Source organism: Danio rerio, chromosome 13 (assembly GCF_049306965.1).
Source record: "Danio rerio strain Tuebingen ecotype United States chromosome 13, GRCz12tu, whole genome shotgun sequence".
In the NCBI taxonomy this organism is placed as follows: Eukaryota; Metazoa; Chordata; class Actinopteri; order Cypriniformes; family Danionidae; genus Danio; species Danio rerio.
In genome coordinates, this window is record NC_133188.1 from 30002717 (window position 1) to 30023986 (window position 21270).

The 21270-nt window shown below is 37.5% G+C and overlaps 2 protein-coding genes across 4 annotated transcripts in view; one reads left to right on the forward strand and one right to left on the reverse strand.

Moving 5' to 3' along the window:
- fancl (FA complementation group L) overlaps positions 1-826 on the forward strand; it is an 84034-nt gene extending 83208 nt beyond the window's left edge. For all 3 annotated transcript variants that reach the window (XM_073919485.1, XM_021480553.3, NM_212982.1), the window contains 1 exon segment: positions 138-826. In XM_073919485.1, coding sequence (XP_073775586.1) covers positions 138-173 — 36 coding nt within the window. In that variant the 3' untranslated portion in view covers positions 174-826.
- On the reverse strand, positions 32-19265 carry vrk2 (VRK serine/threonine kinase 2). The gene is made up of 13 exons (NM_201170.2): positions 18879-19265; positions 17847-17902; positions 17676-17745; positions 17028-17115; positions 16304-16412; positions 14331-14423; positions 13855-13987; positions 7578-7698; positions 7163-7221; positions 6050-6207; positions 2925-3068; positions 932-1090; positions 32-592 (listed from the first exon to the last, which is right to left on the reverse strand). Exons 1-13 carry the CDS (start codon positions 19003-19005, stop codon positions 185-187), a joined length of 1725 nt encoding a protein of 574 aa, NP_957464.2. The 5' UTR covers positions 19006-19265; the 3' UTR covers positions 32-184.
- Positions 19266-21270: the final 2005 nt, after the last annotated feature.

The window sequence follows — 21270 nt, forward strand, 5'->3', positions numbered from 1 at the left end:
ACTCCATTGCAAAAATATACCAAGAGCTCTGTAAAGAAATTCATTTTATTCCAATGCTCAATTAAATTGGTTAAAACATACAGTCCACTCCTAGTGTACCAAAAAAATCCTAAAATTACTTTATGTATTTATTTCAGCCCATCACTGTGAAAATGGTCACAGGAAATGCTTAACAACAGTCTGTTCATTCAGAGTAGCGTTGTGTGGCATTACGGCTCCAGCGAGGATAAAACCAACAACCAACAGCTGCTAATATCAGAACAACCAGGAAAGTCAATAGTCTTTTGAATGACCATTTACTCTGATTTATCGATTTTCCGAATCCACTTCCTCTTCTGTGATTCCGTTTAACTTTCAGTTCACATACATCACTTCCCCAGTGGTCTTCATCCTCATCATCAGTTTCGTCCCATTGTGTTTTCTCCCAGGTGTGTTTGTTAGTACAACTCCTCCAGTAGTCAGCTTTACTGCTGGCTACTGCATAGTTGTCATCAATTGATCGAGTACTGTTTTGTTGGTTGTCATACTGGTGGTTTTGTCTCCTGTTGGTCATCCAGGTCTTGCCCTCATAAACATCTTCATTCTTTTTTTCCTGTGTTGTTAAAGTAAGTTAGTTTTTTCCCACACAGTATGAGGGCTTAATGTGTTAATACACTATTGTTTCAAACGATAAACACTGCATACTACATACATCTGAGCCAGAATCCATCATTTTCTGCATTGTTTACTATATTTTTTGTTATATTTTTAAATCTTTTATGTTGATTGTAAAGTGCTTTGAGCATAGAAAAAGCTCTAAATAAATAAAACGTATTCATTAAACTAATTTTGCATTTCCTGTGACTCTTTTAAAACATCCATCAGTTAGAATAAATCAGTGAAGGACTGTGGCCTATTTGGCATTTGGCTTGTGTTCTGTTGCTGGCTTTACTTGTTTAAGTTCCTGTCTCTGCCGGGTTCCTGCTCTTGTTCTAGGATGAACTCGTGGAGGCAGGGGCTCATATTCATCACTGACGTCCTCATCACTTTCACAGGGCATAGGGTTTTGCCTGATGCTTCCTTTAGCAGCTGTGTCAGTTCTGACTGGCCTCTGTAACATTTAAGAAGCAAAGAAGAAAACCACTTTATGACAGCACTAAATATTTAGTATGTACATGAGAAACATCAAAGAATCCTGAAAAAAAAGTATAACAGTTTCCAGAAAAATATTAGGTGGCACAACTTTTTTCAATATTTATACTAATGAGAGAAGTTTGTTGAGCACTTCATCAGCATATTAAATTGTTTTTTTTAAACAAGCAGCTAGAATAATAGCCAAGTTAAAATCTAATCTAAAAGAAATCTGATACAAATGTACTATTAAATCTATAAACCAAGATACATTTTCAGTTCAACACTAATTGTGTAGCATCATCCATTTGTATTAGTAATATTATGCATTTATTCATTGTTTGTTTGCAATTAATCATTTTAAAGATGCTTAAATTTGTTTAATCTTTTACATAGCAAAACATGATGAAAAATAAGTCATTATTTGAACCTTAAAATTTATAAATAATAATAACTATTTGTTTTTAATAGTTCAAACATTTAAAAATGCACCTTTCCACATATGCATGTCCAAAGACTATAGCTGTGTCTCATTTCAGAGGCTGCATCCTCTGAAGGATGCATTTGAAGGGTGCTGTGTCATCGTGGCGTGACGGAGGCTGTAGCATTTCAAAAGAATTTGTGGACTTTTTCCAATGCAGCCTCAAAATGTGTCCTTCGTTTCCCAGGTAATGAAGGGCACAAGCGGTGGATCCTTTGCGGCCTTGAACGTCCCGAGATTCATTGCATGCTGATAAGGGCAGGACTTCTTTTTTTTTAACTCAGAATTAAATGTTTGCCTTAGGTTTTATTTTACTTTGATATCTAAACATGTAAAAAATAAGACTATGACTTTTATGTATACATGTATGGATCAAAGGAAATATATTTCCAGCTTCTGTAAACTTTGCTTTGCTTTTAGAATGCTTAATATAAGTTTTAAAATCACTTTCAAAAAAGTCATTACAAATTTTATTATGGCTTGTTAACAGCAGCTGTTATGGTTGCTAGGTGATGAGATCTGTCCTCTGTAGGCTAGATCCTCTCATTTCAAAATGCTTGGTTCAGCTTATATAGACTTCGAAGGACTCAGCATTGAAGTCTGTATACTTCGAAGGATGCAGCCTCTGAAATAAGACACAGCTTATAGAATACGCAAGACGTGTCACTCGTATATTTTTGAATGGGGAAAAGTGTAACGTCAATATTTTGAATGAAGGCCCGCCTTCTGGTACAGGAGCCAATCAGCGATCGATATTGAGTCTCCGGGAGAGGGATTCTGCAGATTTTGTGTGATTCAAACGTTTAGAAATTAAACTTAAGAGACAGTTGTTGTGTAATTTTATTAGTGATTCCTAATACTACATTTAATCAAAAGCTAGCTTGGCAAGCAATTTTGGAGAATTTGATGTTTCAATTAGACAGAGCATACTGCACCCGAGAAGTGTTTAAAGATGGTCACCGAGACTTTGGGACTTTGGCATGCCTCTGCAGAACATTTTTCAACCAGAAGTGGATTTCCTAAAAGCATCATTAGTCGACAACGGTTCTGTCATTACCAAAAACATTCAGCAATGTGGTTTTTCCCAAATCTATACTCCACATTCACAGAATAGCAAACTTGTGTGGTTGAAACTACAGTTCTCGACCTGTGGTCCATAAAATAGTTTCTTCATAATGTGCCATATGGACTTCAATACTGCATGTATACAAATGTCATTCTACATTTTTTAATTTGTTTGAATAATGCTAGTTTCATAAATAATATGAGTACATATAAAGTTTTGCCTTTTTTCAGGGAAACTGTCATTCAGTTATGTTTTTTTGAATTATACCTGCTTGTGTGTCTGTGGTTTGGTCTTCCTCCAGACTTTGTTTGGTGATGACACACCCAACTGTTCCTCATCAATTTCCTCCGCTGTCACCGCAGGCTTTGATCTCCCCATTTTTTTCTCAGTAGTCTTGGGTTGGCTTGCGGCCTGTGGGAGGTTAAGTTAAATTAGATGACAGAAATTTACTTGCTTTTGTCTCCGAGCATTCATGAGAGAGAGAAAGAGTGCACTCGGTGTTCCTTCCTTGACCTGAATCCTGAGAGGAGAAGACCTGCCCTGATTAATGGCATCTACTGCTCTCCCTAAGGTGGCAACTGTCCAAACTAAATTTGGCCACAGATCACCAGCGAGGTCAGCTGTAGGCAAAATAAACTCCAGGAGTGTTGGAGTGACACGAGGAGCTGCTGGCCTCACGCTGCCTGACGGGGTTTCAGGAGAGCTGAGACACGAGGGGGACATTGATGGTGTTGTTTTAGCTTTTATTCAAAGGGATCTGTAGCTACGTCGTCTAGAAGGAGATGAACAGAACCACAGAGAAAAATAGAACTACAAAGAAAAGGGGATTCAAATCTTAATGTCCTTGCTGGTGACACTGATGCTTTCCATCTGCGCCAAATATAGGGTGGTCAAGATCAGAATTAAGACTAAAAAGTCACGTTGCTTTGTTAGAATGTTCTATCATCCAAATGAACTATCATCCAAAATACATAGTCATCAAACTTTGTGTCCTAAAGTCAGATGATTATACTTCTTTTGCTGCATTTTCGAAAATGGATAAACAAATACAGTATGTGCAGTAACACCTAGTGGACTTATTCTGTCTGAATAATCATCTTCAAATACATTGTCATTACATCGTCTGCATGCATGGACAAACAGTTTGGCTGTATGTGGATGGTTACATCCATGAAGACGACTGATGAAATGTCAAAATCACAGTGGACAAATTGTTGCAAAGTAAGAATTGGTTAAGAATATTTTGGGCTTTGAATTGTAATGGTTGGAAAGGCTGTTTATTTTTTGCTGCTGATATCAATAATAGTATCAATAGGAATCTATTTGACTAAGAATTTTGCATAGCGGCTAAAGATTTACCCACGCAGTTCTTGCATTGTGTTTAAGGGTGTTTTCACACCCGCCTTATTTAGTTAGATTGAATCAAAATAGACATTGGTTTCCTTTTTGGTACGATTCGTTTGGGCAGGTGTGAATGTAGTTATCGCATTCGAGTATGCACCAAAAGAGCGTACCGAGACCTCCTTGAATAGGTGGTCTCAGTACGGTTCAAATGAACTCTGGAGCGGTTTGATAGTGAAGAGAACATGATTCGAAATAAAACGACCCAACCTTAAAAAGAACTGTGCCTTTTTGGACTCATCCAGCTGCCGCAGTCTAATGTGCGGTCTCATCTTATGGGGTGTGGCAAATATTTGTATTATATATTTGTTGACAGAGCTTTACCAACAATTTTAAACAAAGAGTGAGAGGGGAGAACATTACCTGATGGATCGTTGTTAATATTTCCACTCGTTGCAGTTTAGCAAAATTAACTCACGCCTCCTCATGAAGTGACTTGCAATGCGTCTTTGCTGTTTGCAATGCATTAAAACATTGTTTTCCAGCCGCAGCTGCACTTCATTCTCGAAATGCATAGTTTGTTTAAAGTGATGTATACAAACAATATAGTATACTATGACCAGGAATACAATCAGCCAGCACAGTCACTCCACATTAAAAGTGACATTTTGTGTCTGCCGGTTTGTTTACTTGCAGGAGTTCCATTGGCATTTTCCCACACATTAATTCTGACCAATCGAAAAGCAGTTTAAAAAATGAGTTCAATAAGATCTGGCCAATGAGCGATGTGGATTTTGTCATATGACTGCTTTGGTTCTTTTTAAACTCGATCAGACCAAAGCAATCAGTGTGGTGTGAAAAGGAAAAACTACATTGTATCATTTTTTAGCCCTTGGTCTGGACCAAATGAACCGAATCACAGATGTGAAAGCACCCCAAGTTCATCAATTTCCCACATTAAAAAAAATAATAAATGCAAGCAAAATTCCAATACAATTTCTCAGATCATTCATATGCATGTCTCATTTTACCTACAATTATATTTTTTATTCAAATCACCATTTCTATGATTCATGCTTAATTCATAAAACAATAGTAAGATGTAAAGGTCAATCTAAAACTGCAGAATGGAGATGTGTTCTGCAGGTGGTCCTCTGAATTACTTACTGGGCAGAGTGGTTTCAATATCAGCGAGTAAATGACACCCTAAACACTGAGGGTATTTACCAAACCTTCTCTAAATCCTTAACACTGAGCCTTCTCTATTGACCACAGATCAAACTGCTGGACAGCTTCAGAAAAATGAGAAGCAATTCTAAATGCCGATCTTTTGGCCTCTGAAAAATGTGTGTATTCAACAGCCCCAAATTGGGTTGCTCGGGTGTTCATGAAGTTCAGCGGTTCAAGTTGGCAGTGATCAACTGTGAAGTGATTCCAGAGGAATTAAGGTCTCTCCACTCCAGACCTCTTGAGAGCCAATAAGCCTTTTGGCAAGGTCAGCAAAGGTTAACCTATGACACCACGGTCAAGATTCACCATCTCATTCTCCTTATAGAGGAAAAGTGCCATTCTTGTCTTTCACCAGCATAATAGAGCACAGAAATCTGACATGGTGGATTTTCAGAGGCACCATTTTGAATGCACATACACGTTGAAATACAAGCCTGCGCGTGATTGCAATAAATAAGAGTGCTTTAATTAAATGGCTCTCTTCTATGGTTTTGACACTGCACTGAGCTGTGGCCCCAGGCTGAGGGCCTTCAGTAACTCTGAGTCTGTCACCACTGTGTAAATCTCCCTTTTTCTGGTTTGCACCATTTCAGTCCAACTCCAACGCCGCCAATAGGCCAGTCAGACTGCTCTGAACAGGAGTGGGAGGCAGTGTAGCTGGGAAAGGGTCAGAGGAGGGTTCCCAAACCTGAGCATCTCCTTCTCTCTCCCAGACAGATAAATCTGCCGCAGCCCACAGGCTGCTCTGAATGCTCCAGCCCCAGCTCATATGGTCTCGATTAAGACTACTGGGCTGTTGTGCCAAAGCATCTCACACTCACCCTTTGTGTAGTTGGCCTGACCGTCTCTGAAGCTCTCTGCCTGGAGAGGTCCAATGGGCCCTGCAGCCCGGTCGCAGACAGAACCATTCTGAGAGCCTGGTAGTCTGGCTTTTCATTATAGCCAAGGTCTTTCACTCTGGACAGGAACTGGGCAATCTCTGTAGGGGGACAGAAAGAAAGACATCTGAATATGCAAAACCAGAATTTATACAAAAAATAAAACTGTCATCAAATGTTGTCATTCGTATTCCATAGAAGAAAGATTTTATCAATTTCATTAAAGGATAGTAAATGATAACAGAATCTAATCAGAATTATTGGTTGGACTATCCATTTAATACTCAGAAAACAATTCTTAATAATCAAATGTTGAGCGGGACAGATTTTTAGAAACACCTCATCATATATCCCGAATGTATCCTTTTTGGAAAACTACACAAGTGAGGACTACTGTGGAGGTGGATTGTGGTTGTTTATTTGCATAATTCACAGATAAACCCCAACTGTGCTGGTGTGCATGTTTTATGTTGATGTATCCTGCAGTTGACCTAGATGCTAACCGAAAGCACGCACGAATGTCCGGCCAAGTGACAACCTGCATCTGCAGACTTAATTTTCATTCCAAAGGGAACAAAAACCACATCTTCCTAACAAATGGACGGTGGCAGAAGCACAATGTGAAAGGGCCTCTCTGTTCATACGAGAACACAAATGTGTGTCTAATATGGGCACCTTCCATTCTTCACTGTAATAAATATGCTGGATGCAGTGCTATGCTGGTGCGCATTCTCTTTGTGGCAGCCCAGCTGAATGTATACCACATGCGCAGCCTTGATGCATGTTAGAGGTCTTATCTTTCTGGTCCAGCTGCAGCCAGCCTCTCAAGGTTGGGGGAATAAGGCCTCATCATAATCATAGATCACAAAGCCCCCTTTCAGAAGACGCACGTGCCCTCGCTCCCTGTGGAGGGGGAAAAGATACTGCAGGGATGCTAGAGTCCGTTGATGAAGGAGAGGCAAGGAGATTGTGCCTGTGGGGATGGCGAGGAATCTAAGTCCCTGCCCCATACCTTGTTGATCAATGCAAATGGCCTGCAAACTCACGCGCACTTACCCATGCTTGAGCTGGAGGTAGACATCTTCAGAACAGAATCTGGCAGGTTAGACATCAACCTGCAGTTAAGAGATGATGAGAGGAAAGGTTATCCAGAGGTCTTGTTGTGAGAATGCATCTGAAAACACCTCTTTGCTTTCGATTAATGGAAATACATAACATATGGTTAATATTTTACTGTGAAGAACTTGTCATTCTCTCTTCTGAAGATCTGAAGATCCTTTTAAAGCTGAGCTTACATTTCTAAGCATGAGAGAAAATCTGTATTCTTATACACCTTTAGTAGAGTTTTAAGGCTTAACGAAGCAGCTGTGAGGGAATAATTCAGGCTGAACAAGCACAAAATTCTCTGATCAGCAGCCACTGTACACAACAGAGTTCAAGGTCTAGACCTGTGGTGAAAAGGGGAACGTACTTGGCCTTGGCCTCCTGAACCTCAGCTGGATTTTTAAGAGAAGGGAGCCAGGGCAGAGTTCCACACTGCCAGTGAAGCAAGCAGTAGCCCAACACCTTCAAGTCTCCTCGCCGGGATGCGGCTGTTGGAGAAAGTGAAGATAAGAAAAAGAAGTTGAGTGTCAGTTGAGAAGTAAGTTAAGACCCTTTGATTGAATGACCCGTCCATTGGTTGCTGAAATATGCCCTTATAAAAAAGGCAGAGGGGGAGGGGTGATTGAGAGAAGTATTTTGTTTTCTCAGCTGGTGCTCTGGCCTGCCTAACAGGCTAACAGGGCTTTTCTAAGAGGGGCTAAGAGTTGAAAGAGTAGGTCAGTTCCTCCCACCAGCACTCCTCACATCGCTCTCACACTCCCTCCTTCTTCGTCTGGTCTGGCGACTCGTCCAGGAACCTGATCCTGACGGCCTCTGACATGATCCAGACAGCCTGTGGCCCGGCCCGACACTCTCTCCGACAGAGAGCCAAGCAGTAAAACAAAGAAATAAATGTCTGGGCTCAAATAGTTTCCACATGTTTCTGGATTCCGTGGGGTCTCCTCTGGCCCTAATAGAAGAGCTTGGGAGTGTGTGCTCCCTAGACCTCCTTCATCTCCACCTCTGCCGTAGCACATTACACAACTGCCATCTAGTGTAAATGTGTTTTGTAAACTAAAAACTTCTTATAGTCACCTCATCTTTCATGATAATCACATTATTATAAATTCTAAAATAGATTATTTTTCTCCACTGAGCTAGCATCAATACAGATTCACCAGATAGTTTTGATTCTGAACCTCTTTATTCAGTTTTTAAATCATTTCAATCCCAGTTCATTAGGAAACGTTGCAGTTATAATATTGCATTTGCTTATTTATCATTGCATATCTTACTCTAAAATTAAGAGTGCACGGTATTTCAGATTCCCAAAGCACTTTTTTAACTAATCAAAACAACACTTTGTTTTTGATTCATAAAAAAAAAAGTTTAAATAATTTCAGAAATATAATAGTATCATATTTTAGGAATTTCTCATGAATCAAACCACATTAATTATACTATACATTAGGGTTGTCAAGATACTGAAATTTGATACCAATTGGTACTTAAATGTTAAAAATGTCAATTTCTTGAGAACATTAGAGTGCTATTGACCACGTTCTTAAACACAGCTGATTTGCCATTGTGTTAACTTGCTTAATGGAAATGACTGTGATTGGCCGTGAAGGTCATCAGTTCACCAAACTCACAGCTGTTTAAAGAGTGTAACCCAAGCGGCAACATCCTGCTCTCTCTCGTGAAGCCAATACGGAAGTAACTGAAACTGCAATGCATCCAATCGCCTTTGGGGGCTTGCTCCAGGAACTCCAGATGTCCATTGACTGCAATGCTAAATTGGCGAATTTTACAGATAATAAAAACATGTTTACAGCCTGGTACAAAAGATGGTTTTGGTGCATATAGCTAATATTACTGCTAATATTAACTGGGGGGGGGGGGTATTTTTATAACTCATCCGTTTTGTTTTTATTAAGTTATATTACGTCTGCAGGTCCCGCTGGTCACCCTCAAGTCACCAGCTGATTAGCCGCTGAGCTCTTTTTGTTTTGTTTTATGTGGCTTTACACGGTCAATTGCATTTTGGATTTATTTCTACAATTATCATATGATATGGCATAATGTGTGCACTTAATTGTGCTCACAAACCATTCAAGTAGCCTCCATTTCCCAGGTGAGTGAAATTATTATCTTATATACAATATCTATAAATCTATTTGATTTACTTAAGATAATTTATTATTTATAATTTTCTTTAGAACTTGAAGGCATTTCAGAATCTCACAGATTGATTAGCTGTAGGCTATAGAACAATCATTTGAAACATTTTCATACAGTGTTATGCCTGGAGTTCATGAATAGCCTTGCATTTAATAACACAGACTTTATTTGAAGTATTTGGAAGTAATTCGCGTTTTCCTCCTGTAGAAAAACGTCCTAAGAACAATGCTTAGTGGCTCAAAGTCTTATAACATTGTTTTTTAAAAGACTAAACAAGTTATTGATATAGTACACAATCAAGCGCATGTAGTCAGAACACAAACAAGTCGCAGGTAATGAGGTATTAAGCATTTCTCCCAAAGAAAAGCCAGTCTAAGCAAAATGCTAGCAGACATCTGAAGCTCCGCCTCTTTGCTCTTATTTGGTCACCAATGGTCGGTGCGACGACACAAACAATATGGCGATGGTTGGCCACGCCTACTTGTAGCTTTATTTGTGCTCTTCGGAAACCTATAGGTGATGTCATGGATACTACATTCATATCTTGTACAGTCTATGGTTTAATCACAGATACTGTGACACTGGAGGGTTTCAAAGTCATGTTGATCAGCTGGTTTGGTATATCCGCTGATGAATTACACGCTGTAAACAGCGGTGAGTTCAGTGAGTTGAATACCTTCACGGCCAATCACAGTAATTTCTGTTGAGCATGTGAACACAATGGCAAATCAGCAGTGTTTAAGAGCATGCTCTACAGCACTCAAATGTTTGCGGGAAACGGATGTTTTTAAAGTTTCTGTACCGACTGGTATTGATTTTAAGCATTGTGATATCCCTGATATACAGTACATGTTCACCAGTCCACAAACATCATCTGTTTATAAGGTTGACTACACAAGTCACTTTATATTATGTTATGGTGTGGTGTGCAACACAACATCACTCAGCCCTACTTCTCATTAGGCATTATTTGAATTGTCTATTAGTTGTAAACAACATAAATTGTAAAATCCATGCAATTGTACTTAACATCAGAAGGAGAAGAAAATAGTACTTTTGGATCTAGTTTAGTTGTCTTTGCGAGGTTTTTGAATAAGCCCAACAGAGCTCAATTCACAGTTACATAAGCCTAAATGGGAATCTATCCCTGTCCAGTTTTAACAACACTGCTCTAGTATTACTACAAAGGCATCTGCTTGAGCACTGAGTGTTAAATGGCCTCACTTCAACCAACTGATTAGTCTAGGCAGATAGACAGCAGCAGATATGAAATATTCATTTTGGATCCCAGCTATTAAACTAAAATAAATTTTGGGTCAGACTGACCAATTATGGCTTGACTTTAAACTAAGAACCCTCAATGAATTATGTTCGCCCGTATATTTAAATCTGAATGGGACGGCTTTGTCAGTTTCTCTCATATACGGGAGTTAACCTCCCTTTAAGCTTTTACCTTCATGAAAAGCTCCAACTTCATCAATAAAGGTAAATTAAGGCACATCATTTGTTCGTGCCTAGAGAGTGTATTAACTCAATACTGTAACTGCAGTCCATCTCCTGAGAAATTACCTATTGACTGCATTCATCAAAAGGGAAAATCTCTGCCTAAATCCATGACCATCATTGATCCTGCCATGCCCATTACGGAGTCAGCCTCCCTGCCCGCTAGCCAGCAACACCATTAGGCCACGTCTATAGGTTTTCTTTATTTTTCTTCAACCTTGACCAAACTAATTTAGCAAACACACAATTTAATAGAAAAGATTTTAACATCCCTCACTGGTGACCTTGAGAAAATGCCTCTTAAGTGCCACATAAAAGGTAACTCTGACTAAAGACCAAAGAGCACAAGATAAGACGTGCTCTGTAAACATTTTGTACTTCTCTGTAATAGGGAGTCGAAGGGGTGGGCTGCCTGGCCTAGTCCTGACACCGATTCACTTAGAAAAAAGGCCCATCCAAAAGAACGATGCATTCAAGCCTGAGAACAACACCTTCCATCAGATAGAAGCTGTTGTTCATAATTACGGCCTATTGTTATTGTGATTATCCAAAGCGCCATGTCAAACTCTTGAACCTCTCCTCCTGAATTTCAGCCGGCTCACTTCAACCCTACAAGTGATAATTAGGCCTTTAGCACGGGGTTCAGCGGGACACGAAGTGCCCGTCTCTGCACTCCTCACCATGGTAACAAATCAACAGCTACACGGGGTGCCAGAGGCCAAAAGAAAAGAAACACTGCAATCTGCATTCATCTACAGGGCAGACGATGCTAATGACCAGCACAACAGCTGTCTGCATCTTCTGTCAGGGCAGTCAGTGTGGTGACGTCGATTCAGTCTGCAGCACAGAGTTTGATAGTGACACAAACAATCTTTGTCAAATTTATGGCCTCGCTGCATTGAATTTAGGTTTGGGAGTAGATCGGGACCTGGACAATGAACTCCAGAGTTGGTGGGTAGGTGTTTTTATAAACTCTCAAGTGTTATATCACTTGCCATATGTAGTGTGATTTACACAGTACAACTGGCCATACATTTAAAGAGCAGTAAGACGGAATCAGGACCATATGTAGAATCCTGTACGTGAGAAGTTAACAAATTGTATCAGGTAAGAACATGGTCTTGTCTGAAAGCCTCCAGACCTTAGTCTGAACCTTAGCATGATTTACTTTCTGATGTATCAAAAAATGTGTTTTACTGAGCCCAAGCTATGAATTTACTGAGAGTCATGTTTTTTCTTTTTCCTTTTATATCACTAACAGGAAAAATAGACATGTGACTGTGTACACATACATATATACTCACATTTTCATTTTCTTAAAAATATTAAAGCTTGTTTTTTTCCATTTACATTAAAAATGATTTGTTTAACTATTTGATGCCATGGATTCACAAATTTTTCTCCTCAAAGGAGATGTCCTTCTAAAAATATGAAGGTAGATATATATTTTGATGTGTGCTACTCAATTCGAAGTGAGAAACATATCATCCAGTTCAATAAATATATGACATTGCAAAAATATTTTAAAATATTATAATGAAAATATATTTATTCATATATTAAAAATATATAATCTATTTATATATATATATATATATATATATATATATATATATATATATATATATATATATAAATTCAAAATTTGTAATATAAATATATATATATAACTACCGATTATCATTAAAAAATAAACTTTGTAAATTATTATTTTTTTTTCTGCTGACAGGGCATATTTTCTATATGCTTGCAAAATGAAAAGCAACAGAAACATGGCTATTAGCAAGCTTTACTATTGTGTATTCAGTATTGAACTTCAGTAAAATCCTACAGCCAATGCAGGCAGAGATATTGGCGTTGAGTCCCAGTTCAACAAAACATCAAAGCTTTAATTAATAGTAAATGCATACAAGATGCAGGTTATGACTTTGACTAATTAGGGATTTCTTGAATTAAGTCTGCCCAAGTAAGCATGGCTAGAACAATCAATATCCAATAAAAAGGACTGTACACAATTTACAAGTTAATGTGTTTCCAATAGCATGACCCGGAGTTAAGGACATGATACTGACAAGTCCCAGCTACATAAAAAGGACTCCATTATAAGCTAAGAATTTTAGCTAGTGAATTCATACTTGTATTATTAGTTGTATTATTTGAACTGAATTAAAACTAGGGCTGCACAATATATCGTTTTAGCATCGATATCGCATTGTGTGCATCCGCAATAGTCACATTGCAGGATTATAGTGTACCAGGAGCCACAGTTCAGAACATGGAGTCATTGGAGATTTTTACCATAATGGAGCAAATGTTTATAATTTACATGTTTTTAAGGCACTGTGACTGTATGAGTATATCAAGAGAGTTTAATACATTCAAGCACAAGGAAATGTACAATTTTAAACTTTAATAAAAAAGTTATTTATTGAATTATTTATAAAACGAAGATGCCATGTAGTGCTATCTTACATTTGATTATTCAATTTATGTATCTAAATTCTTACCAAATAGAGCTATTTACTGTAAGTCATCTGGTGAAATTGTACTCATATCGCAATATATACAGCAGCAAAACAAAGCATTGCAATGTCTGATTTTCCCAATATCGTGCGCTGTAATTTAAACTGACCTCATTTACTTCCTTAATGCATATTCCTGGTTTAATTGTGGCTATTAAATTAATTCATGTTAAAAAAATTGTAATCTTTATTCAAAATTTATTAAATTGATATGTTTCAAAAGCTTTGTTCCCTTTTTACATGCCTAACAGATATAAAGTCCAGTCTAACATTTTTTTTTAGCATTGAATGACCCATTTCACTTGTGAATACTTCAAATTCTAGAAATAAAATGGTTGCAAACACCAATTCTGTTAACTATAACTGAAAAAAAGGAAGACATTTGTGTTTAATAGCATAGATTTCTCTCCTTGTGATGTCAGGAAAAAAAGATAAAATAAATGACAGATTTCACATTACCTACTCCTTTGTGAGCGTCAATGCTTGTGTACTCAATAGTGCCATTGTGTCCTTTCTTGGGGTTCTCTTTGTACTCTTTATGCTCGCCATTAGGACAGTATCTGTATGAGAGACCATAGTCAGCCAAGTACACCTGCAGGAGATAAAGTCGGCATAAATCATCACAATGATATTTTCTTTCAAACTGAATCTATTCTACTGTACTACATATGGTATATTAGTGCAAAGCACCAGGAAACGGGGGTCAGTTTTAAAGTTGTGACAACATACTGAAAAGTTAATTGATTATACTCAAGAGTGAAGCTCTGAATGTCATCGATGCTGGCTGGCCGTCTTAACAGATGATCAATGAAAGTGATAAAAAGCTCTTTTGAAAACATGCAGCAACTAAATAGTTAATATGTACTCAAAATGAAAACCAATAATTTAAGATGTCCCTACTGATGGTTGTAATGATGATGAGCATTTAGGCTCACCTTGTTTGGATCTCTGTATCCCAATAAGAGATTGGCAGCCTTAATATCAGCATGGACATATTCGTTGTCATGAATATATTCCAGCACATCCAGCTGTTGGGGGCAAAGTGGCAGAGTGGAAGGTTAACATGAATAATTTAGTAACCCCATAATGACCTACTGTAATGACTACTGGCAGATGAGATGGATGCAAGATAGCCGGAAACTAAGCAAATGCAACTAAGGTATCCTCAAAATCCACTAGATTACAAAATGAGGTAAATAACGTTTGTGTTTTCATGCTTACATGTGTGCTAAATCAAACCCCTAAATATACTGAAGTCATATTAAAACATTAATTGGTGATGGTAACAGTGTGTTCATAAATTATAGTGAGGTTGTTACTGCTTTTGTTAACTGCAATAAAGCTGAAATGAAAATAAATGAAAAAGTTTAGACTTAAAGCTGAAAGGGAATTTACTGTATGTAGATTTGAAAAAGGCTTGATGTTAGCAAAAACCAGTAGACATTAAGGGTGCTTTCACACCTGTGAATCGATTCAGTTGTTCCGAAACAGAGATTACAATTGTTACATTGTTGCTCTTTGCTCTTGGAGCGGTTTGCTTTCACACTGCAAAGTTTCTAATCGGACCAAAAGAGCTAAAACAAGTCACGTGCGAGCTCCTCGCATTGGTCAGAGTTTCAGGGTTTATTTTTCAGCGTCCAGCTAAGCTGTCAGGAGAGGTGGGTCTGGTGGTGATTGACAGGGTGCACTTGCGCGACGTGTTTGAGGAGAGACGCGGTGGAGAGGGGTGAGAAGGCTGCGCGACGATGCCTATTTGAGGACCGGGAGGGAGACGCGAGATTACCGGGAGATCATCACTCGTTTGCGGGTATCCGGAGACTCGCGAAACTTCCCGCCCTACTCATAATTCTCTTTTCATATAGCTGTAAGCCTATTACATATCCATAAAACACTGTGATGTAACCGCGCTCGGATCGCTTTCTCACTGCAATCGAACCGCTCCAGGGTTCGTTTCAATCGAGCCGAGACCACCTCATTCAAGCGATCTCGGAGCAATTACTTTGGCGCGGAACAGAGCGCGATTGCCCTGTTCACATATGCCAATCGAACCGCGCTAACTGGGCAAACGAGATACGTTCCGAAACAAAAGTGTAGGTGTGAAAGCACCCTAAGTGAACAGCAGACATGATGAACAAATTCATGATTAAGAAAGATGTAACTAAATGCCCTAATAATACTAATTAGAATCATTATCAAAGGATTTGTTCTATACAAACTTACAAAGAAAGTGACTGTCTGTATGAACGGATAATTGAATCACTGGCTCAAATGATTTACTGAAAAAACTGATTAAAGAAAAATAAGATGCAGTGGTACACACACGTTCACTCTGGATTTGCCTGAATCCATTTAACCTGTTTTTTGTTGAACTGCTGTATAAAACTGTGTGTAATTTAAATGATATATTTATCTTTCATAACTTAAGTTACAATGGCATTGTAACTGCACTATTAAAGCTTCATTACACAATGAATGATTTTGGGCTCTCTGTATAGATCTGGTTATGTACGACACAACTTTGAATATAAGATGGTGACTTTACAGTACAGAATACCACATTATCTTGAACATTTTAAGCATTTATGACATGTGACATAGACCAGACAATACTGTTACATCCTATAGTCCTTTACATGAAAATATGACTACAAGCTTTCACAGACAACCTAGGAAGTCAGATAACATCTCATTTTATTTTATGTTTTAAACTGTTTAACCATTGACAAATAGTATAAACAAAAGTAAGTACTATAATTTAAAATATAATAATAATAAAACTATACATGACAAGCAAATGACAAAAGGCTAATTGAAAATATGAGTAAATGCTAAATCAGTACAGAAATAATTTTAAATAACAAGCAACTTTAACCATCATCTAAATGTAAAAAGTTTAGCACTGTCTCACCATTAGTACACCCAATTGTAGCACGCTGGTCTTCCTCAGTTGTCCACCATTATCTATTAACACTTTCTGCAGATCTGTACCCAGCCGATCCATTACCATAAACCTGTACCTACACCCGCAAAAAATTATAATAATTGACTTAAAACATATACAATAACTACACTAAAGTCCTAGAATACAGACAAAAATATGTATGTACTCTATTTATTGTAGTTAATGTCAAATGGATTGGTGATACTACGTGATTGGGTACAGAAAGTGTCTCAAGTAACGATTTTGAACTCTCAACAACTGTTTTGCATGAATTACACATGATACTGCTCAAATACAAAGCAGAATGCGTCAGACAACAAATTAAATTGAATGACTACTTTTTATTAAAGGGTGTAGCGAAGTTTGATTGTTTACATTTGCTAAACAACATCCCATCTTTATGCTTTAATATACAACTTTGGAAAATATATATTTGTGTGAGTAATTATTTTTGCTTTAGGAGTTTAAAATTCACCTGATCAAAAATTACTTTCAGAACTATTTGTTTTATATTTAATTTACTATTCTGAAACAGCTTTTACACTGATCCCAAACACAAATGTGTACGTATCCATGCATGTACCATATGTATTGCATCCATGTCCATCAATCAATAATTATTAATAATAATAATAATAATAATAATAATAATAATAACAAATGCAAATAATAAAATAAGTCAATCTCATACCTTGTTCCGTTACTTTCAGTCAGTCCAGAACCCCAGTAAGTTGGGATACCCAAAAAACCCAGTTGTTTTGACTTCATCCATTTGCTCACTGAGTTCAGAATTTAAAAAAAAAATGTCTTGGCAAAACATTTATGTATATGCACATATTTTATAAACACATAACTGATATACAGTAAACACATCTTTCACACACATAAAAAAAAGCATTTCCTCCAGCCTAGCTAGAAAGGAAATCTGTCTTGACTGGCTGTGCACCAGACTGACAGGTGGTCAGGGGCCCTTTGGAGAAACCAGCATCATTATCAGCAATTTGGTCACTCTCTCTGAATTAGAGCTCAAACAAGCTGGGATTGCACTAACGACCACAGAGGTGCATGTTTGCTTTGGTTTATTAATTCGCCTAGCCAGGCTAATTTACATCTATAGCCACTTCATCAGTGACATGCACTCCATGTTTGAGAACTCTCAGATGAAGATGAGGGGTCTTCAGGATTTCCATTCAACACTACTCCAAAGGCTGCATCTGCTTCTACCTCCTTTGGCAATAATAAAATCAGTGTTTATGGATTTTTCCCCTTACATAACAACAGAAATTCCATTACAGAATATTGACAGAATTTAAATTAAAAAAGGATCAAAATATCTTACTAGTTTCTGGCTTTGCTGCCCGTTGGTAAAATTTGAGTTCTGAGAATAAAGGTCCATTTTCATGATATTCCTGGAAATGTACATACAGTATAAATCAGTAGGAGTGGAGACTTTTGGTCTATTTATAGTGTTGTTAATGATACTTCATAAATTGATAAAAATATTTCTTACCACTTTGATCACAAAATCAGCATCATCTCGAACAGGGACATTCACATCCTGAGAAGCTGTAAAATATTGAAAAATTAGAGCTATCCAATGCTTATATATACAGTTAAGATACATAAACAGTTCTAGTTTCAGCAGGCCCATAGTCAGGGGGCTTTGGGTGGTACGAAAGACCCACTCCTCACTGACAAAGGTCCAGAATTTGTCCCATATATCAGCTATTTTTTTTCCTGTTTTGACTGCTATGCCATAATAAATTGTAACAAAAATAATTATCTACAGTACGTAAATAACCCATAGAAAAATGCTTTAGGACCAAGTGGAATCCTGTTTTGGCATCCCAAATTCTGACTTAGGAAAGTTGAATGTGCTGGCCAGTTTTATTTGCCTAATAAATGACAATAGGCTAGTTTTTAATTTAGAACTTTAACAGATTCCTGTTTTTTTCCTAATGATATGTGATGTAATATATATATATTTTTTTATTTGTTTATTTATTTATTTATTTATTTTTATTTTATTATTTTCATATTTCTTTATGAAATATTTAGGGAATGTTTTTGGTAATTAAAAAAGTGTGGTTATGATGATCATTCGGAAAAAAAAACAGTGCTTAAAATGTTACTAAAATGCAGTGTTTAAACCTCAATTAAATAGAAAATATGCCGAATAACTGAAAAAAAATCCACTTTTTGAGAGAAAAAAATAATAACCAACTCTTTCACCCGGCTGGCTAAGGGTTTAAGACTAGCATTAGGCCATAGTTTAATGGGGACATTTTTTTAAATTTTAGCGAAATTTTTTTTTTTTTTTTTTTTGACAAATGGCTTAAACAAATGCATTACTGTGTTTCCATCTTGAGTCAAAACAAAAGCACTGATATTTTTAGATCAGTCAGCAAGTTTCTTTCAATTAAGAAAAAAAATTAAACATAGTGTTCTTTAAACTTAACAAATGGTGTGCCCTGAATTACTCTGTCATCACGTCATAAATGAAACTGAAATGGTAACACATTCATGCAGAATAAAGTCATACCCAAATAAATCAGCCCAAATCCTCCTTTTCCAATCATTTTCCCGATGCGCCAGTTCTTCTTTTCTGAATCCGTTAAAATGCATCCATCTGGAAGTGGACGAGGTAGTGTGTATTTCTTTGGAGGCATTATGTTAAAATTTCATGTAAAACGTTACCGAACGACTAAATACGATTAACTAAAGTTAAATCATTAAGTTAGTCTTATTTAACTTCTGTTTCACAAAAAACACCAAAAATTACAATAGCGCTTTCTTATACAAGTATGTTAGTACTCAATAAGAAATCAAAATATTATACAGCAGCCGAATTTCTATTTAAAATCAGTTCATCAACAGTTTCAGTTCTGCAATTGACTCGACTGCAACTTCCTGAATATGATTGACAGTCCCGCGAAATCGAAAGCAACCAATCGAAAACAGGAATACGCACGTCCTTCATATTCAACTACCAATAAAAAACGTAGAGAGGCGGGACAACACGTACACGTGCTTTATCACAGGATAGTGCAGTTGCCGTTCAAAACAGAAAGAGAAGATCCACTCGTTTACAGGAATCGGTTCATTCAAACAGTCTGCCTCAGTTTATTGATTCAGATAATTCAAACAAAGTCATATAATTTACAAGGCCGTTATAATGTTCATATACCGTGCACAACATTTTATACATGTTTAGATTTGTGTGGTTCTGATGCACATCTAAAATAAAACTGTGTTAAAAACAGTCAAAAACAGGGCGTAAACCTGGACCTTTGTGTTTACATGTGTTAACATTTTGCTATTAAAACACCCCACCCCCCATCCCCCGTTTCTGTATACATTTTGTTTCAGTGAGTCAGTGAACTAGCATCAAACGAGTCATTCGATTCAATTCCTCAACGGACCTTTCAGCGTGAATCATGAACAAGTCTAGGCATGTTCTATGAACAGGATTAATAAATTAAGCTGGATGAAAATCGAACTCAAATATTTTTTCATGAATCTTTATATGTCTATAACTGATCAATTTTAGGGTACAAGATCACGCAGTAAAATATTTAAAGAGCTTTACTCGTTTTTAAATAAGCTTGAAATGTTGATCCATAAAACGTTTCTATGTCACATTAAGCTCAGAATAACTGGGATACGATCACATTTTGGGCTCTGTGTGGGCACATCTCTTTGGAACTCTTGTAGTCCAGAGTGCTATGACACCAATCTTGAGGGGCCGTGGCACCATTTTCCATAAATGCCCCTTGTAATGAAGATGGCATAATTGTTGCAATTAGAGAGAGCAGCTTAGGCTGGCCCTGCAGTGACCCACCTCAGCCCAGGTCCATATGGTCTGAAATAGATATAATGAGGCTCTTAATGTGCTATGTATGCGCAATATGGACTGTAAATGGACAGGCTGTAATTTTCACCAAGGCCACCAAGAAGTGGCAGATAAGACCTTGTGAAACAGTCTTGACTGTTATTAGGCCACATTTCTTTATTTATCTTATATTTTTTCTTACACTTTCTCAACTTTGGACATACATATCTAGTCATACATGTTTCTGGACTTTTTAAATCATGATAAAGATTAAAGTATGCAATGAATCAATGTAAAGTTGTTATTTATTTATTTATTTATTTTTTTTGACAATAAATATTTAGCACAATTAAAAACATTGTAAAAATATATATGGCATACATGTATATCCATGCTAAACATACACTCACCAGCCACTCTTTAGGTAGGCCTACACCTGTCCAAATGCTTTATTTTTTCTGATATTTTTAATCAGACAGTCACATGGCAGCAACTCAACGCATTTAGGCATGTAGACATGGTCAAGATGATCTGCTGCAGTTAAAACCGAGCATCAGAATGAGAAAGAAAGTTGATTTAAGTGACTTTAAATGTGGCATGGTTGTTGGTGCAAGGCGAGCCGGTCTGAGTATTTCAGAAACTGCTGATCTATAGGATTTTTACACACAACCATCGCTAGGGTTTACAGAGGCTCACCAAAATTGTCACTGGGTCGCTGGTTTGAACCTCGGCTCAGTTGGTGTTTCTGAAACCCTGCCTTCGCGTGGGTTTCCTCCAGGTGCTCCGGTTTCCCCCACAGTCCAAAGACATGCGGTACAGGTGAATTGGGTAGGCTAAATTGTCAGTTGTGTGTGTGTGTGTGTGTGTGTGAAAGCAGGGATTCATCCTGCCTTGTATCAACGATTCAGTCTGGTGGTGGTGTAATGGTGTGGGGGATGTTTTCTTTGCACTCTTTGGGCCTCTTAATACCAATTAAGCATCGTGTCAACGCCAAAGCCTACCTGAGTATTATTGCTGGTCATGTCCATCTCTTTATGACCACAGTGTACCCATCTTCTGATGGCACGTGCCATGTCACAAAACGTAAATCATCTCAGACTGA